Here is a 16,293-nt window from a genome sequence, read left to right as displayed (position 1 = left end):
AAAAAAAAACTACGTTGAAAAAGAAGTTTGAATCCAGTCCCCCTACCAAAATGAAAGAAAAAAAGCAAGAAGGAAAAAAATGGCAGCTATTAAAAAAAAGTGTTCAAAAGAGCCTTTTTTGGGACGAGAAGCTTCGCAAAATTTTTTTGCGTAATGTTATGAAGTTGCTTGAGGTAGGGCGACTAGGTATTGCAATGGTGAACAAATTAAAAAAATGCAAGTCCATTCGACCTGTAGATTTTTTTTAATTTGTGGCACCGCATTGAAAAAAGTCATTTTGAGAAAAACGTATTTAAAGTTAATATAATGTACTAAATACACCATTAATTTAATGTACTAAATACACCATGGTGTTCAAAGATGCTGACACATTAAAAAGGTCACGTGCATGAGGTATTATAATGAAAAAGAGAGCAGCTGGCATACAATAGCTTGCGGAGCGATGAAAAAAACGGTTTCAGAGGATTATATATAGAGATATATATCTATAACTTCCTGAAAAAATAGATATTTAGATGATTTTTTTTAAAAATAATTCTAAGGTTTTCAGCTTTCATAATATCAAAAAATCTCAAAATCGAAAAAAAATAAAAACCGAACAACCTCCTTAAATTAGACAACTCACATAAATCCTAGGCCCTTCGATTTATGATATCCAAAAAATATTCTGAAGTGGTGAAATGTTTGCTGCCAAAATCTAAGTTTAAGACTAACTGCTTCCAACAGACATGAGCATTTTTCGTTATTTTCTTTCATCTTAGTACTATAAAATAAAAAATATTATTGAGTTTGAAGTACTGTAATTTTATCCTGAAGAATTGCGAGTAATAATCCAATAAACTTGTCAACAGCGTAGAATGCAAAAGCAAATTCTTTATTGGAAACAAATAAAAAGTCATCAAATCCATTCGCTAAGAGTTTAGTAAAACTAATCGATGTTTTCTTTAAAAGATCCATCTTAAAGTCAAGTTTTACAGAACAATTAACTATTCTGATTGACTATTTTAATTCATGCTGTCTAACTATACTAGACTGATCCTCAAATCCTCAAATTCTGGCCAATCTGATTTGAATTCTTGTCGCTGTTGCCACATCTTCCTAATTAAAAAAATCAAAAGTTTATTAAAATAATTTCACTTATACAGACTATTAAATATACAGATGCGTTTATTAATTATATTACTCAATTATGTACATTTATTTATAAATAAATTGTAAAAAAATATAAATTATCATTTCCATAGCACTAATCAAAACATATGTGAAACGTTATACAGAGTGTTCTTATATAGGCCAAGTATATATTTGAATTTCTTTGTAATTAACAAACGATTACTACTAAATGCAAATTGTATTCTTGAAATTTTAATCTTTAACGGCATGTAAAAAGCATTTTATAGCGTTCACTATCTATAATTAACAATATTAATTTACAAACTAATTATACAACACAATATGGACGATATACATTCATTCGAACGATGAACACTGTTTTTAACATTGAAATGCATTTTCCTAAATAAAAATTTCATAAAATCCTTAAGTACAAAACAATAAAATCCCTCAGAGACATCATGAGTCAGCCTGGTGGATGACGATGTTCTGGTTATCTCTCGTTTTGACTTTGGCGTACTTGTATTCTTTTCGGCTGGCCCAGAACAGATACAGAAATACTGAACAAACGACAACTCCTACTCCGTTTAACGTAGCAGAAACGTACATCAATGCTGTCCACGGCCCTTGGACATCTTGACAATTCAAATCTTTATAATAATACCAGTATACTGTCATATCATTCCTTGTATGGGATTCCGTCACATTTTGAATGAGGAGCTTGTCTTTATTTAAATCCAATGTTTTAAATTGAGTCCTGGCCTCGGCTCGAGTTTCGGGGGCGATCAGTTCACCAGATGGGCGACACATGCAGGTTGTGTTCATCAGGTTACCAGGCTCACAAGTCATATCTGATAGGGAGTTAAGGTGCAGAACTGCGTAAAGGCAAGCCACAAAGCATAATACTGTAGCTAAAGCACTAGCTAAAATGCAGATGATCTGAAAAAAGCAATAAAGAAATAAAATCAAAGTCATCCGGATAACACTTTTAGTCACATTTATATTTATTTACTTAATCAAATGCATTATGTAGTAATAATATTGCTACAGAAGCCAATATCGGAATATTGGATTCATTTGTTTTTTAACTTTGTTAGTGACAGAAAATCTAATTCACTAATTTTATGTTGTCATTATAAGCCATTCTGAATCGTCTAAGACCAAAATTCGAAAAAGTGTGTGTGTAATTTTATTCCTTAGAATTTGTATTTGAAGTTCTCAAAAATGGCTGCAACGACTTCCAATACTTATTTATATTAATATTTTAAATTACAATCTGCCCATATTGCGAGAACTATCAGTAATTCTCTTGACAACTTATTGCTTGTTTTTGGAGGAACTAGTAGTTGGTCATACTATGATTATAATGATAGTATTGCCCTCGGGCAGGTCTATTAGCTGAGTTAAACACCAACTCGAATCAGAAAAGAATAGCGTGAGAAATTTCCCATTGCCATTTCACACCACAGTGCCCGAAATTGGTTCAATTGGAAACATATTTTTGATTTTCAGGTAAAAACGGACATCGCTATACTGAACAATGTCAGGTTGTCCAGAACGGAGTTCAAACTCAAGACCCAGTCCACACGAGTCCGTGAGCCTAACCATTATATCATGGAACACCTACTACGACTATATTTAATAGTATTTTTCGACTTCGTATTTTTATATGCAACAATGCACATGAAGAATGGTTTTCAAATGTGATCTATAGTCCACTAGTAAAAATTTGTCACCATACTGCTTGATATCGAAATGGTCAAGGTTGGAATGGAAACAATGCGCGCTCAATATAGTTTTAATAAAGAAGCTATTTGATAAAACACTTCTTGAAAGCAAAGAGTAAGTTTTGAACTAATTTTTAAAAATTCAAAAACCGTTCTAAAGGTATCAGATAGTAATTAATCTTTGCATAATGATAGAATTGTTGACCTAAACTAACATCCTAAAATATTATAAGCAAAGTTTGAAATTTATAAAAATTTAATAAAATTTGCAATATTGGGTCATGCACCCAAAACATATAACGTGCCGAATATCAGTTAGAAATCGCAAATATAGTTTTTATTATTATTTTAAAAGTGGCTAGTCTCAATTCTTATTGATTAAATCGAATATTTATACATTTCGGAAAGTTTTGAAAACTTGACAAAAATTCACTTAAACCTAATTTAGAAATACAAAATGTGTTCCATAAGTAACTATCCTAATAATAACAAAATACCTAAGAAATTTTGTTTTGTATAAAACCACTTCCATTTTTTTTACAATGAATTCAGCAAATGGCCTAAATTTTTCACATGATATGAGATTTAAGTTATAAACCATTATAAACGTACATCGAACCAACTATAAAATATTAATTTGATACTTCTCATTATACTCATCCTAGAAAATAACACTGTTATAGAATTAAATAAATATCTGAATTTAAATATTAAAAAAATATTTGAAATTTTTTAAAAAAATATAAATTTAAAGAACAGTATTAAAAAAAAAGTTCAAGTTGGCTGAGGCTGTTGCATGTCTGTTCTTTAATTGAATTTTAGTAGATGGAAATAAATTTGTCTCTTAGTTCATTAAAACAAATTATTATTATGCATGTAATGTAGATAATCAAAAAAATCTACCCCTTTAAGATTTCGAGTTGATGATTATCTTAGTTTACAATTAGAAAAATACTTTCAGGCATTACAAGTATAATTATTATAATTATTATTACGTTATTATTTTATTCCACCAACGTAGGGTAGATAGCTCCTAATCCTACAGAAGTGAAGGCAACATTCGTTATTTTACTAAAATAACTCAGGAAATTAAACGATGTTCTTCAAAAATTGTATTTATATATAAGTGGGTACCTTGAAAGCTGCAACACAATATTCATTAGATCCAGGATATTCCTTTCGGCAGCAGCTTAACATCAATGGGCTTAATCCACCAGAAAGAGCAAGCTGTAATAACAAAACAATGTATTAAAATTAAAACATAAAACAATAAAGCATAAAATAATTTATCTGTTGCCTTTAAAGCAGGGTTTCCCAACCTTTATTCGGTTGAGCCCCATCTTAGATTTATAAAAAAACTAGCAAACCCGACGAACTCCGTTTTGCCACCAGATGGTTTCGTGAGAAAGATGAAGAAATTTTTTGTTTGTTTTATATTTGAAGAGGAAAATTTTGATTTTATTTCACAACAGTAATGAATTTATTTCGATTACAATAATGAAGTGTTTTTAGTCGAACTTCTCTAAGTAAATAAAAGTGAATCCGCAAATTATCCGTTTCATTGAAGTGCTCTTTGGTAATCCACATTTTTTGTTTTTTGGTCTAACAAAGCGGATGGTTTTCAACTCGTGAACAGGCAACGTATAACTGCCCAATTGAAAAACAATGATTTTCTAAATAATCAGTTTGAAATTTATCCCGCAAACACTAAGCGATTGGCCTTGCGACTTGCTATTGCGAACGCAAGGCAAACTGGAAATTGCAATCGTTTGAAGTCAAACGGAAGACCAGCCGGAATCATTGGTATGTCACCAAATCGGCAGCAATTTTTGATTGAATGGTGAAATTCAGTGCGTGTACATCATTATTCTTTGCGGCAAGAATTGCTTGTTGACTTAACCAAGCATAATTCTGATAATTCTCACTAATGTCATTACTCGAATTTTTAATTACGGTGCGTGAAGTTCCAGCAACTTGCATTAAGGCGCGATGCCATGCCGAGACCTTTCCAACGAATGCAAAATTGTCAAAATCGGTTCGTGCGTTCTTGAGTTATATCGTCAGGAAGGAAAACTGGACTTATTTTTATATATATGTAGATTATGCTCTCAGAAAAAGTTTTAAGTCAAAAAAGATAGTAAAGCCGGAAAGGAAAGAGAAGCTAGAAGAAATGAGCTCAAAAAATAGCTAAAAAAGAATAATGAAATTGATAATGATAAAACTGAGTCCGTGAAAGACTCTAAAACAGGTTGATGACACAGATGGTGATCAAAGCAAAAATATTAACATCTCTGATCCTGTCGAAGGTAGTTTAGAAGAAAATGATGCATCAGATGCTATGGTCAAAAATGTGGTAAATACATCAAAAAGTGATTCAGTTATTGATAGCACTTGTGAAGCAAACAGTGAAGAACCTTTGGAAAAATTAAATAGAAAGAAATAAATAAGGAAAATGATCAGGAAAAAACGGATTCTACTAAACCAAGTGAGGGACAACACAATGAACAATCAGGCTAGAGAAATCGATGATGTAAAACCTAAGGATTCAAAAAAAATCTGATCCCAGGACTGAACGCAGAATAAGGAATAAGGTTTGCAAAAGCAAGTATAAGGATTTAATTTATAGTTCAATTATTATTTTTTGTTGCAGGATCGATCAGTATGGCAATATATCAGCCCGGAAGAGCAAGATTGAATAAAGAAAAATCATCAACAAGTCTGAGTAATAAAGCCAAGATGTCTAATTAATTTAATATTTCTAGTTTTTTTTTAATTGTTATATTGTACATGCATTTTAAGTTAATTAAGTTGTTAATTTTTATTATCAAATTAATTTAAATAAAAAGTCTGAATATTGATACCTGACAAACGAATTTTTCGAGATACTAGCCGCTAAAGAAGCGATTCGTTGCTTTGACATACGAGTAAAATTCGAAGTACAAACTTTAAGCAAGTAAGTAAAAGCTTTCTTAAAATTTCAATGAGAAAATGAAAATATGATACATTTTGTCAGTTGTAACAATGATTTTCCTGAATGAAATACTTCATTATTAATATTAGTTATATATATTTTTACATAACATTGTACATTATAATTATTTATAATTATTAATTAATAATTTATTTAAGTACTGTGTTTAGTAAAGAAGTGTTTAAAAAAATATATATGAGGAATATTTTTCAAATTAGATTGATAGAGAAATGAAAAGGACGAAACAACGTAAAATCTTTTTTTACAAATCAAGCTATTTATGTTTATTTTTTTGCCTATTAATAATGAAAACGTTTATTGACATTTGAGAACCATATGAAAATCATAATTTATTTGAAAAGACGCGCCACTCGTTAATTATCAACGTTGTTTGATTAATGTCTCATCTTTATAAAAGCATTACTCTATGCTTCACTTTCACGCTTCACATGTCAAATTGTATTTAGTTGAAATCATTTATCACATTTTAAAAGATTGTTGATTAAAGCAGATCGTTATTTAGAATACGAATAGTTTTTAAATATTTAGTGAGTACAAGCAGTGAAAATATTTCAAAATGTCAGAAGAAACTTTTAAGTCTATGAATGATCAGGCAATTAAAACTGAACCGCCAGAATATATACCGGAAGATATTAAACTCGAAATTGAAGATGTTACTGTTAAATCTGAATCGTTTTCTGAAGACGATGATACGTGTTTAGAAAGATTTATGAATTCCGAGGTGACAATTGAAGATGAAGTCAAACAGGAGTCTTTCGAATGTGATATTTGTAATCAATCATTTGCAGAATCCCATCATCTAACAAAGCATGTGGTCGATCACTTGCCTAACCATACCAAAGAACGCCCTTACAAATGTGAAATCTGCGAAAAGACTTTCAAACAATCAACTGCTTTGAAAACTCACATGCTTATTCATAGCGATGAGCGTCCCCATGAATGCAATGAATGCAATAAGACATTCAGACAGTTAAGCTGTCTGAACAGACACATGCTTATTCACAGTGGTGAGCGTCCCTATGAATGCAATGTATGCAATAAGACATTCAAACAATTGGGCTATCTGAAAGTTCACATGCTCATTCACAGTGGTGAGCGTCTCCATAAGTGCATTATATGTAATAAGGCATTCATACAAACAAGCCATCTGAAAAGACACATGCTCGTGCACAGTGGTGAGCACCCCCATGAATGCAGTATATGCAAGAAGACATTCACACAATCAGGTAGTCTGAAAAATCACATGCCCATTCACAGTGATGAGCGCCCCCACAAGTGCATTATATGTAATAAAGCATTCATACGTACAAGCGATCTGAAACGTCACATGCTGATACACAATGAAGTACATCCCCATGAATGCAATAAATGTAATAAGGCATTCAAACGATTAAGTTCTCTAAAAGAACATTTACAGATTCAACATGGAGACCGGCCTTATAAATGTGAAATATGCAATAAGGAATTTAATCAATCAGGCAATTTAAAGAAACACATGGCACTTCATAGTCGGGAGCGTGATGAAAATCAATGAATCTAAACGTATCTGTTAAATTGAATATGTCATAAAATATTCTTGCATGTAATGTACAAATAGTATGAAATATACAGTAAACATTAAATTATATGCATTTATTGATAACCAGGGCCATTGTTATATATATATATATATATATATATATATTTATAATATATATATATATATATATATAATGCTAATTTAGATTTCCATATTTTAGATTTTAAATTATAACACACTGATGATGAGACAAACCTAGTCTCAAAACGTTTGTAAAATTATTATTTAATAAATTAGTGCAAAAAAGTGTTGTTTGTTCATATTTCTAAATTAATATATAATATATATATATATATATATATATACTGAGTAACCCTAAAGACTGATTTAAACCACATCAGCCACATAAAAACATGTCAAACAAACAAATATGCTTGCCAAATATATCGAAGTATGTTCATTACAATTATGTATATTAAAAATTATACACTATAATTTTTTTAAAACGAATTTATTGTCAACAGTTTAATTTATTTTCATTCATTGCCCATAATTTTCCTTATAAACTTTATGACTTAAGTAGTTGTTTTCTGGCAATAGTAAGTTCTGAATTACATTTTTCTTACTAATAATTAAACATACATTATCATTTAAGTTCAAATTTTAAGTGAATTGTTTTCAGATGCATTAAATTTCTGAACATATTTTAAATTTGGTAATACATTATATTTTTTAGTTATTTTTCAACCGATATTTGTAATACTTTATATAAATTTATTAGGTAAATATATCAGCATTAAAATTGTAATTGAGTTTGATTTTCTGAAACTGTCGAGGCCGTTGAACTGAATGAATGTTATTATACTCTTCTTTTATCTATGGTTATTATTTATATTTAATTTTTCAATCTGGGGTATATCTTATTTACCCTCGTTATTTAATATTTTTTTTGCTGGTGATTTAATATTATAAATGATAAATATTTGTTTATGTGGTGACTTGTTCCTGTTCAATCAATTACTCATTAAATAACTATCCAATTATTAAATTAAATACCCATATCGAAATATCATTTCTTACAAAACAAAACTCTAACTATTTTTTTGAAAAAGTATCAAATTAGAATTATAATTAGACACAAATTTTATTAAATTTTTTTAAATAATGCTGGCAAGTCATTTTACTGAAGCTGAAATTAACTAATATCATGGTTTTCCAACCATAGAAATATTTAGACTGTTTTGCGATGGTAATTTATTTCATAAAGTCATTTCATTTATATATATATATATATATATATATATATATATATGTTGAAGTAGTGTTTCTTAATTTTGTACATTTATAAAATATTATTTATTTTTATAACCATGGGGCCAAAAACAAAGGTGATGTCTATTGAATTAAAGTGTGAAATTATTGAAAATTATATATAACGCACTGATATATGAATTATTTTGAAGTTAAATTAGACTATATGATACTAAAAACTACGATTATTCTTAAATCATCATCATCATTATTATAAGTACATTTTAATCATTATCCAAACCAAAGCGGTCGGCTAAATCCTGAACCAGTGATTGCTAATCCATACTAATCTATAAAAATCTACGAAAAAAATAATATAATATATAATAAATGCCTAGATTATTAATTTATGCATATTTTTACTTTATATTTCATACTATTTTGTACATTCCATTACATGTAAAAGTATTCCAAATATTTTCATACATGTTTCCAAATATTTAAATACAATTTAACAGATTTTACTGATTTTCATCATGCTTCATACTATGAAAGGCCATATGTCTCTTCAAAACTCTTGAGTAAATTCCTTATTGCATATTCCACATTTTTAAGAATGCTCTCTGTGACGAATCAGCATGTGTTTTTTCAGATTATTTAATCGTGGGAATATCTTATTGCACATAGTGCATTCATGGGAGCTTACCCTTTTGTGCATCAGCTGTATGTGACGATTCATTTTATCTAATTCTGTGAATGTCTTCTTGCATATATTGCATACGTGGGGGCGCTCACCATTATGAATGTTGAGCATGTGACCTTTCAGATTACCTATTTGTGTGAATGTCTTATTACAAATATTGCATTCATGGGGACGTTCTCCACTGTGAATAAGCATGTGAAGTTTCAGACTTTTTAATAGTGTGAATGTCTTATTGCATATATTGCATTGATGATGGGGGCGCTCACCACTGTGGATTAACATGTGACGTTTCATATGACTTAAACGTGTGAATGTCTTATTGCATACATCGCACTGATGAGGGCGATCACCATTGTGAATCAGCATGTGTTTTTTCAGATGATCTAATTTTTTGAATGTCTTGTTGCATTCATTGCATTCATGGGGGCGAATGAGCGAACCACTGTGAATGAGCATGTGACTTTTTAGATTACATACATATGTGAATGTCTTCTTGCATATACTGCATTGATGGGAGCGCTCACCACTGTGAATAAGCATGTGTCTTTTCAGACTACTTGGATGTCTAAATGTCTTATTGCATTCCTTGCACTCATGGGGACGCTCATCGCTATGAATAAGCATGTGAGTTTTCAAAGCAGTTGTTTCTTTGAAAGTCTTTTCGCATATACTGCATTGATGGGGGCGCTCACCACTGTGTATTAGCATGTGTTTGTTCAGACTGCTTGAATGTCTGAATGTCTTATTGCATTCCTTGCATTCATAGGGACGCTCATCGCTATGAATAAACATGTGAGTTTTCAAAGCAGTTGATTGTTTGAAAGTCTTTTCGCAGATTTCACATTTGTAAAGGTGTTCTTTGGTATGATTAGGCATGTGATCGACCATATGCTTTGTTAAATGATGGGATTCTGCAAATGATTGATTACAAATATCACATTCGAAAGACTCCTGTTTGACTTCATCTTCAATTGTCACCTCGGAATTCATAAATCTTTCTAAACACGTATCATCGTCTTCAGAAAACGATTCAGATTTAACAGTAACATCTTCAATTTCGAGTTTAATATCTTCCGGTATATATTCTGGCGGTTCAGTTTTAATTGCCTGATCATTCATAGACTTAAAAGTTCCTTCTGACATTTTGGAATATTTTCACTGCTTGTACTCACTAAATATTTAAAAACTATTCGTATTCTAACTAATGATCTGCTTTAATCAACAATCTTTTAAAATATGATAAATGATTTCAACAAAAATTTAATTCATTATTTGACACTTGAAGCATAGAGTATGTTTATAGAAAGATGAGACGTTAATCAAATGGCATTTACAAATGGCGCGTTTGTCGCTATGTGCGTGACTGCAGCGCCAGACTAAATATGAACTAAGGGAGGCTAACAACCATAGATAAGTGAACATCAGCTATCAGCATAGTTAAACAAGTATAAGGCTATCAGTATCAAATTGTTGAATAGGTAAATTGTTGAACAGATAGTAGCAGTGCTGGATTTACAGTAGGGGCAGTCGGGGCTACTGCCCAGGGCGGAAAATTTTCGGGGGCGGCAAAATTTCGAAAATACGTGCCGAAATGCCAAAAATGTAATTCAGTATTCGAGAAACGAAACGTCTAATCACATTTAAAAAAAAATTACATGTATAGACAAAATGAAGAACTGCTTAAATTTGTGGGAGGCAGGTCTAGCGGTTTCGGTGGTCCAATAAAAAAAATCGAAAAAAAAGAAATTGGCGGTCAAAAGTGATTCTTAGACATGCACATCAAATTGTCAGATATTTTATTAATAAGAATCAATTTTATTTACATTTCTATGGGTTGTGTAACATTATTTATCCATTATACCAAGCACCACTATTTATAATATGTAATGCGTGATAAATTTTCTGCAATCAAATAGTTATTTTACTTTTAGAAAAATGATATATAAAAACTATTTAAGTGAAAGTTCAGGGACGGGGCGGCATTTTCGTCAGTGCCCCAGGGCGCCAAATTTCTAAATCCGGCCCCGGATAGTAGTAACGTTAAACTAAATGTAATAAATATACATCTTTGTTCAACTTTTTAATTCAAACTAAATCACGGCAAAGCGTGAAAAAGTACAGCTAGTAATCTATAAAAAACATTTTCTCGAACATTTCATTATGAAATAAATAAAAATTAAATTTATGATTTACAAATAGAGAAAATAGATGCAAAGTAAACTTAATTGAAATTTCTATGTTTATTATTTATTTTTCATATGTTGAAGCTCTTCATTAACTCTCCGTCGGTCGGCGTGGTCTAGCCAGACTTTTTTCGACTTCAATTAAAATAAAAAAATACTTCTAGTAATCCTATCGACTTGAAATTTCTTGACATTTCCTTAAATTTAATTAGCTGTCGATCAATGAAAAAATCAGGACAAAAAAATGTACAGAAGGATAATTATAAAGATATTAACTTTTTTATACTTCGAACGGTCGGAAAGGTCTGTCTAGACCTCCCATACATTTTGTATGAAATATACGCTTTATGATATATGTAAACCTGTATTTTGTCTTTTTTCATAGTATTTTCTATTCAAACTGCGTTGTATATATTCTTTACTATGTGTTGTAACATGAATGTTAGTATTTTCATGAGGAGAGTTCCTTGAAAACCTACCAAACTTATTGGTAATCGCAAGCACTGAAAATCGGATGAGTAGTGCACACATTATCAACAATTTTTCTACCCGTACTGCGTTCGAAATTTTTTTTTGGCAAACCTGTAGTGAAATTATATTTTCACTTTGAGTTTTACAGCTTATTTCAAAGGCGACGCACCTCATTTCGTTTTCATTTGAATTTCACATTCATTTCAAAGGCGCCGAAAAAGAATAAATATTGTTTTTCATTGATATAAAACAGAAATATTAACAAAAAAGCAACAATTTTTTCATATTTGTTGATTCTTTTTATATAATACTAGCAAACCCGACGAACTCCGTTTCGCCACCAGATGGTTTCGTGAGAAAGATGAAGAAATTTTTTATTTGTTTTATATTTGAAAAGAAAAAAAAAGATCAGGAAGGAAAACCCGACTTATTTTTATATATATATAGAAGATAATCTATTTGCAATTATTTAAAACAATTATTGATTATTTTTATTACTCGAATTTTTAATCACGGTGCCTGAAGTTCCAGGAATTTGCATTAGGGCACGATGCCATGCACCACTAATTTTCTTAGCTATAAACCATGCGGAGCCCGAGACCTTTCTAACGAATGCAAAATTGTCGAAATCGGTTCGTGCGTTCTGGAGTTATTTCGTCAGGAAGGAAAACCCGACCTATTTATACGTGTATATATATAATATAATATGTAATATTTTTATTATAAGCAAGCTTAACACATGCAAAAGACGGTAAGAAATAGAAAAAACCAAAACTATAAATATTTACTACTAATAATCGTTAATATATACGACACCAAAAACTCATTTATCCCATATAAATGCATGTAAAATGAATGGTGGTCCAGCCAGACCTTTCCGACCGTTCGAAGGTGAAAAAATATCCGACCGACGGAGGGTTAAGCATTCAAAAATTAAATTGTTGTGGAAGTGTTATGGAATTACTAAATAACGTATATATTCAATAAATCCACAATATAGACTATTATTGAAATACTTTGTTATGAAACAATTATTTACAAAATGAAAGCTATTTTTAAATATTTATTACTCTACTTCAGAACAACTTTTTTAAATTAAATTAATCAAACGATTTGATATTTCAACCTGATCTATATAAGATTTTTTTTATTTTAGAAGATATTTTATTTGTTAACCTATATTTGTATAAGATGTTTTAAAATATAAATAAAAAAATAAATTTACATTAAGTTATGTAAGAACTTAAAACATTTGTGCCATAGAAATTTTGATAAATTGAATCACCTGTGCATTGCATTTCAAGAGAGAAGTAAATTATTGTCGCAGAGTCATTTCATATTGAGGAATATTATTCATTATTTAATTTCGCTTTACTGCAAGTGCTTCATTTTCTTAAATAATATCATCAATTGCCTTAAGCAGCAAGATGAAAAATTCTTATACAAGAAGAGGCATATTATAATATGCCTAACTATAGTTGTAGCATGATTATGTAAACTACGATAATTTGGTTTAATAATTACTACCAGTTTTGCTACTTGCTTCTTTCTATTGCGTGTTCCTGTTTCCAATTGTAATATACAGTCAAACCTCGGTTAACACGCCACTCTGGGTTCCCATACTACGCGGAGCTAAAATCGACATCCCTCCGACTACACGGACTTCCTATTACACGGTTTTTGTTCAACAGCCCATAATTTCTTCGAACAACCTATGAGTGATTATAGGAACTTGATATCAAAAGGGTATTAATGTAAGTTTTGTTATCGACTTTTATCTTTTAGACATTCCTGATTATATAATAGCTGTCTAAGAACAAGTTTGAACCGACTACGGCATCGCGCCAATTTTTGAATTAGGTGTCAATGTCCTACATGTCATTTCGTCCGTATTACTCCTACTTCAAGTTGTATTTCTTGGTCTCCATACAGCACGATAAAAATGGTGCGATTTGTACTAACTCTGAGTCTCTCATAGCACGGTTCCCATACTGCACTATATAAGTTTCCATAGAACGCTCTACGAATTAGCCTGAATTGTATGTTAAATACGAGTTTTTATAGCACTGTTCCCATATTGGACGGTACAGAGTACAGACTTGCCGCGTTAACCGAGGGTTGACTGTATATTTAAATCTCGTCCAACAACACTAATAAAACTGACATGAGTTATTTAACTTACAGTGAGTCCACTCCAATAAGGATTATGCCTCGGGTCCGCATTGGGTGCCCACATCAGAAGCCACAAAGCCAACAAGGACAGCGCGATCCCGGACGCCAATTCCATGCAGGCCAATGTCAGGGCTACTTTGTAAGGCCGAACCACGGGCGGCAAGTATTTCCGGGGCACTGGAAGATAAAAATATATGAGTATAAAAACAAAAACAATAATTTTTATTTTATTGCAGAAATAGTCTCTAATATTATTTTATATAAGTCTTCGCATATTTTTGGGGCTGCTAAAGAATCTGATTTTCGGTTTCGTGATTAATCTTGCTCCTCGTGCAGCAAAAAAATTATAACAGCATTAAAAAATGCATTATAATGACTATATATATATATATATATATATATATATATATATATATAATATATATATATATGCAGCTCTTAATATTAACTCTAACATAGTACGCACTCCAACAAAATTTCATGGTTCATCTTTTTAAGTAAATACTTTTTTATGAAATATATCAATTTTTTTTTACTTATTATCAAAACAAGCAAATACAATGTTCTTCTCAAAATTTTTATTCAATTGTCACTAGGTTATAAAATTTGGAGAGAAACATGAAATTTTACCCATGTTATTTCCATAGATACTTTGGTTGAAGTGCAGACTATCTTAAAGGTAATATTAAGAGTTAAAACTTTCAGAGAACTTTTTTTATCAATTTGAAAAAATTTGAGCCCCCGGTGCAAGCAAATTCAAAAACATCTATATTAAGGACCACCCTATATATTCATACTTCATATTTAGTTTAACATAATAATTATTATTTTTTGCATAGATTTATTGCTGATCAAAATAATATAATTAACGTAATTATAAACAGATTATAGTATATAGAGCAGAGCGAAACTTAGCGATCCGCGGGTAAAAAAGTTCACCATCTTCAAAACAAGTAAAAAGAATTTTTAAACAAAAATATTTGAAAGTACAAGAAAAAAAATGTATAACCAGCCATCACCTTGATTCTTATGATAGGTACTTTGCAAATGGCAATGTTTAAAAATCGAAAAAAAAATCGTTGTAACTTTTTTCTATTGTGAGACCTTAATATAATTTTTAAGTGTAACTCCGAGCGTCCGATTGTAATAATTTAAAGAACATTTTACTTGTATTGACAAGATGAAGAACTGAATAAATTTTTGGAAAGACAGATCCAGCGGTTATGGACTCTCAATAAAAATAAGTTAAAAACATGTCACTTGGCGGTCAAAAATGTTTATTCGACATATGTACATCAAATTACCAGATGTTTTATAGAGATTTGAATAATGTGTACACATTTTGTGTAATTTTTTTTTGGGTTCCCTACCAAGATTATTAATTATGGTACGGAAAGTTCCAGCAATTTGCCTCGAGGCGCGATTGTAAGTTATTTAAATGTTTTATAATATGAATTGTTATTTTCAAGTTAAATTCAACAGTTTTTTTTATATGAACTCTATAAAAGATTACATGTGGGTGAGGTGAAAAGGATCATCTGAGCTTTTACCCTGCCAAAGGTGTGAACGATAAGAAATAGTAAAAAAACAAGAAATAAGTTAAATAAATAGTTATTTTAACTCTACCGATGATTATTTCTGACAAAATACCAAATCAAGGTAAAAAATGTACCCATTAAATTTATATCTTTCATTGATTGAATAATGTAGCTATTATTTTGTAAAATCTCTTTAAAACTAAAAATAATACATTGGACATGTTTGGCCCTGGGTATCATTTTACACCACCCATGGGATAAAAAAAGGCCAGGTGACACATTTTTGAAAAACAGCAAAAAACACATTATTACAATGATTAACTGGGAGTTTTACTGAACATGGTAGGATAGTTGTTTGATGTGTGTTATTTGTTGTGTTATAATAGGTTTGGTTTTCACAATTTAAGTGCTCAAAGACAAATTGGACCTTTGTGCCCCGCCCTACCATATAACAAAAATACTACAATTTCTGGTTTTGTGATTAAAATAAGATACAAATTAAGCTTATGTTGTCTTCAATATTCTATACTAGTTATGCAAAGATTAAGACTTTAACAATGTTTCATTTTTTGCAATTTTAGTAGAGTAGTTTACGAAATTTAAAAAAAATAAAGTATAAATCTA

The 16,293-nt window shown here is 30.5% G+C and overlaps 1 protein-coding gene across 1 annotated transcript; it reads right to left on the bottom strand.

Annotated features, from left to right (window-relative positions):
* Positions 1–1,572: 1,572 nt before the first annotated feature.
* On the bottom strand, positions 1,573–14,765 carry LOC113383510. The gene is made up of 4 exons (XM_026621773.1): positions 14,762–14,765; positions 14,142–14,308; positions 3,975–4,067; positions 1,573–2,052 (listed from the first exon to the last, which is right to left on the bottom strand). The coding sequence occupies exons 1-4, from the start codon at positions 14,763–14,765 to the stop codon at positions 1,573–1,575; spliced, it is 744 nt and encodes a 247-aa protein (XP_026477558.1).
* Between the last annotated feature and the right edge of the window lie 1,528 nt (positions 14,766–16,293).

Source organism: Ctenocephalides felis, unplaced genomic scaffold, assembly GCF_003426905.1.
Source record: "Ctenocephalides felis isolate EL2017-DRISC unplaced genomic scaffold, ASM342690v1 CF-g0.4_SCAFFOLD_03570, whole genome shotgun sequence".
NCBI lineage: Eukaryota > Metazoa > Arthropoda > Insecta > Siphonaptera > Pulicidae > Ctenocephalides > Ctenocephalides felis.
This window is presented reverse-complemented; position numbering and strand designations above follow the sequence as displayed.

What these genes read in the sequence shown, in the direction of transcription:
- LOC113383510 (XM_026621773.1), bottom strand. An exon ending in CTTATTGGAGTGGACTCACT is followed by an intron (nt 4,068 to 14,141) that starts GTAAGTTAAATA and finishes TTGTTATTACAG; the next exon opens with CTTGCTCTTTCTGGTGGATT. An exon ending in ATTGTGTTGCAGCTTTCAAG is followed by an intron (nt 2,053 to 3,974) that starts GTACCCACTTAT and finishes TGCTTTTTTCAG; the next exon opens with ATCATCTGCATTTTAGCTAG.